The sequence below is a fragment of the Salmo trutta genome, chromosome 30 (assembly GCF_901001165.1).
Source record: "Salmo trutta chromosome 30, fSalTru1.1, whole genome shotgun sequence".
Lineage (NCBI taxonomy): Eukaryota > Metazoa > Chordata > Actinopteri > Salmoniformes > Salmonidae > Salmo > Salmo trutta.
Window position 1 is genome coordinate 31,405,269 of NC_042986.1, and position 12,629 is coordinate 31,417,897.

At 43.4% G+C, this 12,629-nt stretch overlaps 1 protein-coding gene across 4 annotated transcripts in view; it reads right to left on the bottom strand.

The window, feature by feature from the left end:
* Positions 1-12,629, bottom strand: part of uckl1b (uridine-cytidine kinase 1-like 1b) — a 56,764-nt gene that overhangs the window by 34,332 nt on the left and 9,803 nt on the right. Inside the window, exon 1 of one of the 4 annotated variants that reach the window (XM_029723860.1) lies at positions 9,760-10,010. The exons of 1 other annotated variant lie outside the window; for it this stretch is intronic. In XM_029723860.1, the coding sequence (XP_029579720.1) occupies positions 9,760-9,893 (134 nt within the window). In that variant the 5' untranslated portion in view covers positions 9,894-10,010. Of the gene's footprint in view, positions 1-8,884; positions 9,270-9,759; positions 10,011-12,629 lie in introns of those variants that run through there. 2 more of the 4 variants (XM_029723862.1, XM_029723863.1) reach the window with 2 other exon arrangements.

Consider the following 12,629-nt stretch of genomic DNA (forward strand, 5'->3'; position numbering starts at 1 on the left):
AATAAAGGTCTAAAACATTTATTTTAAAAATATTTAAAAAATAAAAACCATCGGCGTCCAAAAATACCGATTTCCGATTGTTATGAAAACATGAAATCAGCCCTAATTAATCGGCCATTCCGATTAATCGGTCGACCTCTAGTGACAAGGTAGGGGTGGTATACTGAAGATACCCCTATTTGGTAAAAGGCAGAGTCCATATTATGGCAAAAACAGCTCAAATAAGCAAAGAGAAACGACAGCCCATCATTACTTCAAGACATGAAGGTGAGTCAATCCGGAAAATGTCAAGAACTTTGAAAGTTTCTTCAAGTGCAGTCGCAAAAACCATCAAGCGCTATGATGAAACTGGCTCTCATGAGGACTGCCACAGGAAAGGAAGACCCAGAGTTACCTCTGCTGCAGAGGATAAGTTCATTAGAGTTAACTACACCTTAGATTGCAGCCCAAATAAATGCTTCATGGAGTTCAAGTAACAGACACATCTCAACATCAACTGTTCAGATGAGACTGCGTGAATCAGACCTTCATGGTCGAATTGCTGCAAAGAAACCACTACTAAAGGACACCAATAAGAAGAAGAGACTTGCTTAGGCCAAGAAATATGAGCAATGAACATTAGACCGGTGGAAATCTGTCATTTGGTCTGATGAGTCCAAATATGAGATTTTTGGTTCCAACTTCCGTGTCTTTGTGAGACGCAGAGTAGGTGAACGGATGATCTCCGCATATGTGGTTCCCACCATGAAGAATGGAGGAGGAGGTGTGATGGTGCTTTGCTGGTGACCCTGTTGGGGATTTATTTTGAATACAAGGCACACTTAACCAGCATGGCTACCACAGCATTCTACAGCGACACACCATCCCATCTGGGTTGCGCTTAGCGGGACTATCATTTATTTTTCAACAGGACAATGACCCAACACACCTCCAGGCTGTGTAAGGGCTATTTATCCAAGAAGGAGAGTGATGGAGTGCTGCATCAGATGACCTGGCCTCCACAATCACCTCAAACAAATTGAGATGATTTGGGATGAGTTGGACTGCAGAGTGAAGGAAAAGCAGCCAACAAGTGCTCAGCATATGTGGGAACTCCTTCAAGACTGTTGGAAAAGCATTCCAGCTGAAGCTGGTTGAGAGAATGCCAAAAGTGTGCAAAGCTGTCATCAAGGCAAAGGGTGGCTGCTTTGAAGAATCTAAATTATAAAATACATTTTGATTTGTTTAACACTTTTTTGGTTACTACATGATTCCATATGTGTTATTTCATAGTGTTGATGTATTCCCTATTATTGTACAATGTAGAAAATAGTAAAAATAAAGAAAACCCTGGAATGAGTAAGTGTGTCCAAACGTTTGACTGGTACTGTATATATTTGCACCCATCTCAGTAAACTCATTTATTGCGGAGGCCTAGACTGAAAGTCAATTTATGCTTGATCCGAAAATGTGGTAGGAGGCTCCATATGGAGGGTGCGATGCAATAGTGGAGTCTCCAGAGGCACGCAGAGGCCAAATCGAGCTCATCGTCATGCTCCTCCCCAATGTTGTAACAATGCGGAGGGCTCTGTATAGCTCCGCGTTGACATGATTGGTTGACGGTAGGTGGGGGCGGTATATCCTATATAAACACAAACTGACTTCCTTGACAACAGCTCTGCACTGCTCCGTGAAGCGCAGAATGAATGTATGAATGCCCTGACGTCAGCTGAGGCCATATCACCGTAAATGCTGCATGGCCAATGCAGACGTCGGATTGACCATGCGCCCAGATGCACAATGCACTTCTCTCTCTAGAATGCTCTCTCTCCTGCCAATTTGTGCACATTCATTGTGTGAACTGTTTGCATTTGATTGTTAGACTATATCAATTTCCAGTTCCATGTATCAGTAGTAGTACACTTACCGGCTACCACCCAGTTACTCAACCCTGTACCTTAGAGGCTGCTGCCCTATGTACATAGAATCACTGGTCACTTTAATAATGGAACACTAATCACTTTAATAATGTTTACATACTGCTTTACTCATCTCATATGAATATAATGTATTCTACTGTATTTTAGTCAATGCCACACCGACATTGCTCGTCCTAATATTTCTTAATTCCATTCTTTTACTTTTAGATGTGTGTGTATTGTTGTGTATTGTTAGATATTACTGCTCTGTTGAACTAGGAACACAAGCATTTCGCTACACCTGCAATAACATATACTAAATATGTGTATGTGACAAATAACATTTGATTTGAATTCCTAATGTACAAAGTTTATTACTTTGGTTAAAGTAATTATTTTAATGCATTCAATATTATTATTCCAGTCTTCCCGTTCTCATTGTCTGAGTGGACACGTTGTTTGCAGAGCACACAACCTATGCTACAGTTGTGAGAAACAGGTTTTGGTTTATTTCATTCCATTTACGAGTTTAGTCAATTTAGTAATTGTCTTTTGTTTGGAGCGCTCCTGTCAATGTTGAGTAAGGACGCGCACACATAGAAGTAGGCCTATAGGCTACCTGAAAAATCTTTCAGCTCTCAAAGTGAAAAATGTTATGCTCTGATCTCTGTGGAAATGTCATAAAATAAGCCAACCCGATTACTTCTTATCAGTGCTTGATTTGGACTGAAATAGATTCAGTACTCATTTTGGGTGCTGGTACTGTTTATTTAGGTGCAGGAGCTCCACGATACTTTTGAGCTAGTATTCTATAAGAGGAACAGGAGCTCAAGCAGTAGAACATTTGAGGTGCCGGTACTCAGCTCCAGTGAGTTCTTGCCCAAGTCAAGCACTGGTTCTTATCCCTTGTGCAAATAGCCTACAGCTGTGTCTGTCATGAGAGGGGAAACTCTGTAAACTTGTATACAATGTTACAAGTTCGCTAGTGCAAGCTTTGGGGCTGGACCCAAATTAATAGTTGATACAATGTTTTAAGTTTGTTGCAGACAGGCCATGTGTAGCCAAGGTGATTTATAGGATATTTATTTTTATTAGGATATTGTCTACCTGCTGGCTGCAATGCTTTTATTTGTTGGCTTTATTGTAGGCTATTTTTACATAGTTACTTTTTAGGTTTGTATCATTTTCATTTAGATTTGGATATAATTTTGATTAACCACATGACAATGATTTTGAGAGATGAAGACTTTATTTAAAATTAAACTGTTTAATGAAAATGTGCATATGAAAACCTTAACTGGCACGCAGATCGCTAGAAATGGTAAGATAAATGGTCATTCCACATGAGAAAGGTTGCCTTCTCCTCGTGTAGCCTATTACCGGAAACTTCAGGAGAGTAATGGCAGAATCTGTGAAAGCCAGCAGGAGCGGGAGGAGAATAGTTGGGTCAGGTGAAGTTTTTTTGGGGGGGTTATTTAGATCTCTGTTTAAGCATCAGACAAACTCAATGCGTATAGTTGATTTTATTAAAACACATAGGGTGTGTCTATATATATGGAAAAATACATGTTTAAAAATGTTGACCAATTGATTGGTCGAAAGAACAGACGACTTTTGGTTGACCAAGATTTTGGGGGGGGACAGCCCATGAATGAGCTGTCGGGGATAGCCCAATTAAGTATAACTATAAGAAATCTAAGATGTGTCAAATAAATTATTTCCAGTTTAGGGATCCAGATATGCATTTGCCATAGCCATGGATATATATATATATTTTAAAAAAGAATATATATACATAGAAAAATAATATATATATTCTTTTTTTTTAATGGCGCCCCCTTGTGTTCATATTCAGTAACACCGTATATCCCGGTATGGTACAGAAAAGGTACGACAAATTAAAATCTGGATACCGCCCAACCCTAATCTGGGTTATCAGTTAAAGCCAAGCCAGGGTGCCATAAAACATGCCCTCACTCCATAGTTACACAGATACAAACATCTCTTACACATAAATGTGGCAATTCCGATCTCACACTACAACGCGCACAAACATGCAAACATGAAAGTCTATATAAAAGAGAGCAGCAAATAAGAGCAAACTATGTAGTCCAGATGGAGGAGCTATCCAGGCCCCCCTGGCGCTGATAATAATATGTAGTCCAGATGGAGGAGCTATCCAGGCCCCCCTGGCGCTGATAATAATATGTAGTCCAGATGGAGGAGCTATCCAGGCCCCCCTGGCGCTGATAATAATATGTAGTCCAGATGGAGGAGCTATCCAGGCCCCCCTGGCGCTGATAATAATATGTAGTCCAGATGGAGGAGCTATCCAGGCCCCCCTGGCGCTGATAATAATATGTAGTCCAGATGGAGGAGCTATCCAGGCCCCCCTGGCGCTGATAATAATATGTAGTCCAGATGGAGGAGCTATCCAGGCCCCCCTGGCGCTGATAATAATAGTAAACAGTAAACCAGATGGTGGGTCACAGGCGATGCAACATGTTGCATTTTAACCACCCAACTCCACATACTGCAACACAAAATAACGTCTTGATGCGTACACAACTTCTTGACGAGTACACAGCAAACCTTACTTCCAGATTTCACATAACTCATCCTTACTCACCATTACACAAACTAAGATGTCGCTGGAGAACAAGGCTGACGTTTTATGTGTTCCTAACCAATTGTGTTTTTTTGTTTGTTTCTTTGCGTTATTTGTAAAAAAATTTTTTACTTGTTTTGTACATAATGTTGCTGCTCCCGTCTCTTATGACCGAAAATAACTTCTGGGCATCAGAACTGCGATTACTCACCACGGACTGGCAGAATCCTTTTTTTCCTTTAACGAGTCCGATGAGCCCGATGTGAATGATATACTGCTTACCAGGAACAGGCCCAGGTCCCCATCATTTGTGTGAAGAGAAGGCGGAGAAAAAAGGGGCCAGAGGGCGGGCAACCTTCTGAGAAATCGTAAGCGATCGAATAAACCCCCACTTCCTTCCATTCTGCTAGCAAAGTGCAATCTTTGGAAAATAAAATTGATGACCTACGTGGAAGATTAAACTACCAACGGGATATTCAAAACTGTAATATCTTATGCTTCACGGAGTCGTGGCTAAACGATGACATTATCAACATACAACTGGCTGGTTATACGCTGTACCGGCAGGATAGAACAGCGGCGTCTGGTAAGACAAGGGGCGGCGGACTACGTATTTTTGTAAATTACAGCTGGTGCACAATATCTAAGGAAGTCTCAAGGTTTTGCATGATAAGCTGTAGACCACACTATCTACCTAGAGAGTTTTCATCTGTATTTTTCATAGTTATTTACATACCACCACAGACTGATGCTGGCACTAGGACAGCACTGAATGAGCTGTATTCTGCCATAAGCAAACAGGAAAAGGCTCACCCAGAGGCGGCGCACCTAGCATGTTAATTGTGCAACCAGAGGGAAAAAAACTCTGGACCACCTTTACTCCACACACAGAGATGCATACAAAGCTCTCCCTTAACCTCCATTTGGCAAATCTGACCATAATTCTATCCTCTTGATTCTTGCTTACAAGCAAAAATTAAAGCAGGAAGCACCAGTGACTCAAACAATAAAAAAGTGGTCAGATGAAGCAGATGCTAAGCTACAGGACTGTTTTGCTAGCACAGACTGGAATATGTTCAGGGATTCCTCCGATGGCATTGAGGAGTACACCACATCAGTCATTGGCTTCATCAATAAGTGCATCGATGACGTCGTCCCCACAGTGACCGTATGTACATACCCCAACCAGAAGCCATGGATTACATGCAACATCCGCACTGAGCTAAAGGCTATAGCTGCCGCTTTCAAGGAGGGAGACTCTAACCCAGAAGCTTATAAGAAATCCCGCTATGCCCAACAATCAAACAGGCAAAGCTTCAATACAGGACAAAGATCGAATTGTACTCGTCGGATGTAGCAGGGCTTGCAACCTATTACAGACTACAAAGGGAAGCACAGCCGAGAGCTGCCCAGTGACACGAGCCTACCAGATGAGCTAAACTACTTCTATGCTCGCTTCGTGGCAAATAACACTGAAACATGCATGAGAGCACCAGCTGTTCTGGAAGACTGTGTGATCACGCTCCCACAGCCGATGTGAGTAAGACTTTTAAACAAGTCAACATTCACAAGGCTGCAGGGCTAGACGGATTACCAGGACGTGTACTGCGAGCATGCGCTGACCAACTGGCAAGTGTCTTCACTGACATGTTCAACCTCTGCCTGTCCGAGTCTGTAATACCAACATGTTTAAAGCAGACCACTATAGCCCCTGTGCCCAAGAACACTAAAGGAACCTGCCTAAATGACTACCGACCCGTAGCACTCACGTTGGTAGCCATGAAGTGCTTTGAAAGGCTGGTCATGGCTCACATCAAAACCATTATCCCAGATATCCCAGACCCACTCCAATTTGCAATCAGACCTAACAGATCCACAGCTGATGCAATCTCTATTGCACTCCACACAGCCCTTTCCCACCTGGACAAAAGGAACACCTAGGTGCGAATGCTCAGCGTTCAACACCATAGTGCCCTCAAAGCTCATCAATAAGCTTAGAACCCTGTGACTAAACACCTCCCTCTGCAATTGGATCCTGGACTTCCTGACGGGTCGCCCCCAGTTGGTAAGGGGTAGGTAACAACACATCCGCCACACTGATCCTCAACACAGCGGCCCCTCAGGGGTGCGTGCTCAGTCCCCTCCTGTACCCCCTGTTCACTCATGACTGCACGGCCAGGCACAATTCCAACACCATCATTAAGTTTGCCGATGACACAACAATATTAGGCCTGATCACCAACAACGATGAGACAGTCTATAGGGAGGAGGTCAGAGACCTGGCCTTGTGGTGCCAGGACAACAACCTCTCCCTCAACGTGAACAAGACAAAGGAGATGATTGTGGACTACAGGAAAAATAGGACCGAGCACGCCCCCATTCTCATCGACGGGGCTGTAGTGGAGCAGGTTGAGAGCTTCAAGTTCCTTGGTGTCCATATCACCAACAAACTAACATGGTCCAAACACACCAAGACAGTCGTGAAGAGGGCACGACAAAACCTATTCCCCCTCAGGAGACTGAAAAGATTTGGCATGGGTCCTCGGATCCTCAAAAGGTTCTACAACTGCACCATCGAGAGCATCCTGACTGGTTGCATCACTGCCTGGTATGGCAACTGCCCCTGCCTCCGACCGCAAGGCACTATTGAGGGTAGTGCGAACAGCCAAGTACATCACTGGGGCCAAGCTTCCTGCCATCCAGGACCTCTATACCAGGCGGTGTCAGAGGAAGGCCCTAAAAATTGTCAAAGACTCCAGCCACCCTAGTCATAGACTGTTCTCTCTGCTACCGCACGACAAGCAGTACCGGAGCGCCAAGTCTAGGTCCAAGAGGCTTCTAAACAGCTTCTACCCCCAAGCCATAAGACTGCTGAACATCTAATCAAATGGCTACCCAGACTATTTGCATTGCCCCCCCCCTTTTACACCGCTGCTACTCTCTGTTGTTATCATCTAAGCATAGTCACTTTAATAACTACCTACATGTACATATTCCCTCAATAAACCGGTGCCCCCGCACATTGACTCTGTACCGGTACCCCCTGTATATAGTCTCGCTATTGTTAGTTAGTCCCGTATGGCTCAGTTGGTAGAGCATGGTGTTTGCAACGCCAGGGTTGTGGGTTCGATTCCCACGGGGGACCAGTACAAAAAAAAATGTATGAAATGTATGCATTCACTACTGTAAGTCGCTCTGGATAAGAGCTATTTTACTGCTGCTCTTTAATTACTTGTTACTTTTATTTCTTATTCTTATTAATTTATTTTTTTAAAACTGCATTGTCAGTATGGGCTCGTAAGCATTTCACTATAAGGTTGTTTCAGTATAATACCTATTCGGCACATGTGACTAATACGATTTGATTTGATAACCTGACATTAACCAACCTACCCGAATAATTCAATATTTAATTAATCAAATTAGTATTGTATGTGAAAAAATAACAATGTTAAAATATATCACATTGCATATTTAGTAATGACAGAATGTATTTTAAACTTCACACAATGAAAAACTTTGTATGACTTAATAAAAATAAATATATATATATATATATATAGGAGTGGGAAAAAAGATGCTTGTGCATTGATAAGCACACCAAAGATGGCATAAGTAACAAAATAAAGATGGCATTAACGATAAGTAATAAAATAAAGATGGCATTAACGATAAGTAATAAGACAGCCCTTCTAAAAGCCAGTTTCACACCATAGCCTGCTGAATTTGCAAGATAACTTTTCTTTCATTTTGTTTTCGGTACAAATGAAAATGTTTATGTTTCAGCATTGTCTTAATGAAGAGTTCGGTGTAAACTAGCTATGTTCGACATGCACGCAGTTACAAGCCTGCTAGAGTTAGCGGCAGGCGGACAAGCAATATCCACCTTCATAGTACTGATGAAGCTTTTAACAGAAGCTGGTTAGCTTTAGAAAACCCTGAGTAGATCTAGCTTGCTTCATAGGATACCCCTCTGGTAAGCTATTACATAAGCTAAATAGCTAACCCATCACCACACAACAAAAACGTGTATTGTACTAAGAACCCACTAGCTATAGAAGAGATTGGTTGGTCATGTCCCGCCAGCCAGTCTCTTTAAAAGAGAAAGACAGATAGGGATAACTCACTAGTCACTGCTATAGAGGAGTGGAGGGAATGAAAACACACAGGCATGTACAGGACTCCCTGAAAACCAGTGGCAAGTGTTACCGAATGGACTATCCTGGCTAAATAAAAACAATGAAATGAATGACGCAGCTCACATGGAGCTCAGTCTTAAACACAGAGATTGAGGGGTAAACTGTATAGACAGAGAGAAAGAAGATAAATGACAGTAGAATAAAAATAAATATATAAATAAATGCGAGGAGGCACTTACCTGCAGCCTGTTACAGTCCAGCACCCTGAAATCCTAGCTCCTGTATTCAAAGTATTCATGATGAAAGGAGATGATAGGAGAACAAGGGTTTGTCTAGGAGATGTTAACTAGTGTTTTAGTTCCTGTTATTGTCAGTGAGGTTGACATCAGCTACTGATACACAAGTGCACAGGAGGCACTTAGTCCTACTGCCCCTCTGGCTAGGCAAGTCCACAACAGAGAGAACGGGAGAGCAAGAAAGAAAGGAAAGAGAGAAAGAGACAGTTGGGGGAGAAACGAAACTATGCTTTAAACATCTGTTTTGCTTTCTATTCACTCCGAGCAGCAGAGAGAGAACATTGTAGATAAAGAGCGCAATAGGAAAGAATCTGCAGTGGAGTCTGCTTTTCCTCCCCTTCTCTCTCTATAACTCCCCCTCCCCTCCCCTGTGCTCCGCAACCAGCCTTTCAGCCAACAAACGTAAGAGGATAACCTGTCCTCCAGATTATGTTCATTAGGTTGTATTAATAGCAGCAGGTTAGAGAGAGTCCTCCCCTCTGCAGTTGTATACACACACACACACACGCCACTCGCCTCGCCAGGCCCGCCAACCAACCAGTAATCTGTTTCTGACAGTCATTGTCACAACACTTCACTAGAAGAGACAGAGAAAAAGAAACAACTGAAAGAGAGAGAGAGAGTAAGAGAGAAAGAGAGAGAGCCTCTAAATGCCCCCTCAATGTTTGAGTTGTACTTCAAGTCAACAACAAACAAACAGAGGAGTGCTTGCTTTCTCAGAGAGAGAAAGCAAGAGAAAAAAGGAGGGAAAACAGAGAGGAGGACAGAGGGAGGGGCAATAATATTCCCTAGTGGGCAGTCACTGTTTCTCTACTTGCCTGACACCCGAGTCTGGGGACAGCAGCATGACAGCGTGCACACACATGCGCACACCCACTGATGGCTTTTTCATGTTCCGTATGGATAGAACAGCGGCTTCTGGTAAGAGAAGGGGAGGGGTATGTTCCTTCATCAAAAATTCCTGGTATACCAAAATTGAAAATATCTCGAGCTCTTGTTCACCCGACCTGGTAAAATGCTGACCCCACTATATGCAGAGGGAATTCTCGTGTGTTATTATTACAACTGTGTACGTATTGCACAAGCAAACACCAAGGCGGCACTCAGCGAACTGTACAAGATCATTAGCCAGCAAGAATCCTTTCACCCGGAAGCAGTCTTTATTGTCGTGGGTGATTTTAACCAAGCATGTTTAAAACACATGATATATATCACCAAGATGTATCCTGCTCCACAAGAGGAACCGATGTGCTGGACCATGTATAAACAAACATCCACGATGCGTACAAAGCCTTCCCCCGCCCCCACATCAGCCAATCAGATCACGACTCTGTTCCTACTCCCCACCTACAAGCAGCAACTCAAAAGGGAGCCACCGACACAGAGAATAGTGAGGCACTGGACAGAGGAGGCAGACTCATTGCTGCAGGACTTTTTGGAGAATACTGATTGGAATATGTTAAAAGATTCATCCATCCAGGTCTCATCCATCAACATTGAGGAATATACATCATCAGTCACAGGCTTCATTAGAAAATGTGTTGATGTTGTACCCACAATAACAATCCGGATATACCCCAACCAAAAACCCTGGATGAACAGGGATTTCCATACAATGCTGAGAGCCCGTACTTCAGCATTCAATGTCAGCAAACCCTGATGACTCTTTGGCGCGCAACATATACAAGGCAAGCAGGTACAAGCTCCGCAAATCCATTAGAGATGCAAAAAGACAATACAGACTCAAACTTGAATTGATGTTCGACAACTCAGACTTGCGACGCATGTGGCAAGGATTACAGCCTACCACAGACTACAAAGGAAAATCCAGTTGTGTGGTGCCCACCGAAGTCTCCCTCTCAGACAAGATTAAAACATTCTGTGCTCACTTCGAGGCAGACAATACCGAGCCATCTAGGAAGCCTCTTGCTGCTCTGGACGACCAGGTGCTTACGCTCTCAGAGGCTGACGTGAGGAAAACTCTCAAAAGAGTGAATACTCACAAAGCCCCTGGTTGCGTCCTCAGAGTGAGTGCTGGACCCACTCCAATTTGCCTACAGCTCCAACAGATCCACAGAAGATGCTATTTCCATCGCTATTCACACGGCGGTAACACATTGGGACAAGAGGAACACCTATGTAAGAATGTTGTTCACTGACTACAGTTTAGCATTCAACACTATTGTTCTCTCCAAGCTCAACACCAAGCTCAGAGACTTGGGTCTGGACACCACCTTCTGCAAATGGATCCTGGACTTCCTGATGGGCAGACCACAGGCTGTGAGGATTTGGTAATACCACCTCCTCCTCCACACTGTCTTTTAACACAGGACCCCCAAGTGGTGTGTCCTCAGCCCTCTGTTGTACTCCCTGTTCACTCACGACTGCGTGGCTTTGCATGACACCAACTCCATCATCAAGTTTGCTAATGACACCACGGATGTAGGCCTGATAACCAACAATGAGTCAGCCTATAGGGAGGAGATAAGTGAATTGGCATTGTGGTGCCAGGACAACAACCTCTCCGTCAACGTCAGCAAAACAAAAGAGTTGATTGTTGACTTCAGGAAGAAGAGTAGGGAACATGCCCTGATCCACATTAACGGGACTGCCTTCGAGAGAGTTAGCAGTTTTAATTTCCTCGGCGTCCACATCACCGAGGACTTGACATGGACCAACAACACCACCACTCTTGTCAAGACAGCGCTGAAGAAATGTGGCATGCTACTCCGGGTCATCTCCAAATACTACCGCGGCAACATCTAGAGCGTACTGACTGTTTGCATCATGGCCTGGTATGGGAATTGCTCTGTCCACGACCACAAGGATCTCCAGCGGGTGGTGAAGACGACCTAGTACATCACTGGGACCATGCTCCCACCAATCTAAGACATCTATTTAAAACAGTGCCAGCATGAGGCTCGGATTAATTCTTTCAATTTTCCGTTCTTCACCTCGGTATGAACAGGAACGATTCACACTACAAAAACCATTGGAAAACGAGACTGCCTTACGTTACAACAACTAAACTGTCCCATAGCGGTAGAGCGTACTCACCCCCTGGACATTGTGTGCTGAAGCTTGTACTTATTCTCATATGTTTCCTAATCACCAACAATTACCGTAGTTATTCTTCAATTTGCTAGCGCAATGAATAAATGGCTGAGAAAGCGACAAAGTCCATATTATGGCAAGAACAGCTCAAACAAGCAAAGAGAAACGACAGTCCATCATTACTTTAAGACATGAAGGTCAGTTAATGCTAGAGCTGGGCGGTATACCATATTTTACTATATACCGGTATTGATGCACGGACCGGTCTGGGTTTTTACTTCACCTTTTATAACGGTATTTGAATGTTTGGTTTGTTAAATGTGATACGCCGTGTGTAACGTCCATTTTTATAGTTTACTCTCCTACTTGAGTCATCCCTCCCCGCTCTCTCTCTCTCACGCCGCTTTCCACACAGACCTAGTCCCACCCCATCCCTCAAGGAGCGCATTTGTTGTTGCTTGACCACGAGACACTTTCGTTCAGTCTGCATGGTCAATGCAGCACATGCAACAATGTTGATGACAACAACGTTGTTTCCAATTTGTATTAGTTTGTGTTTCTTACATCTGCAAACAGCTAGTTTGTATTTTCTTAGCAAGCTAAGCTAAATTGTGTTAGCCACTAATGCTAATCA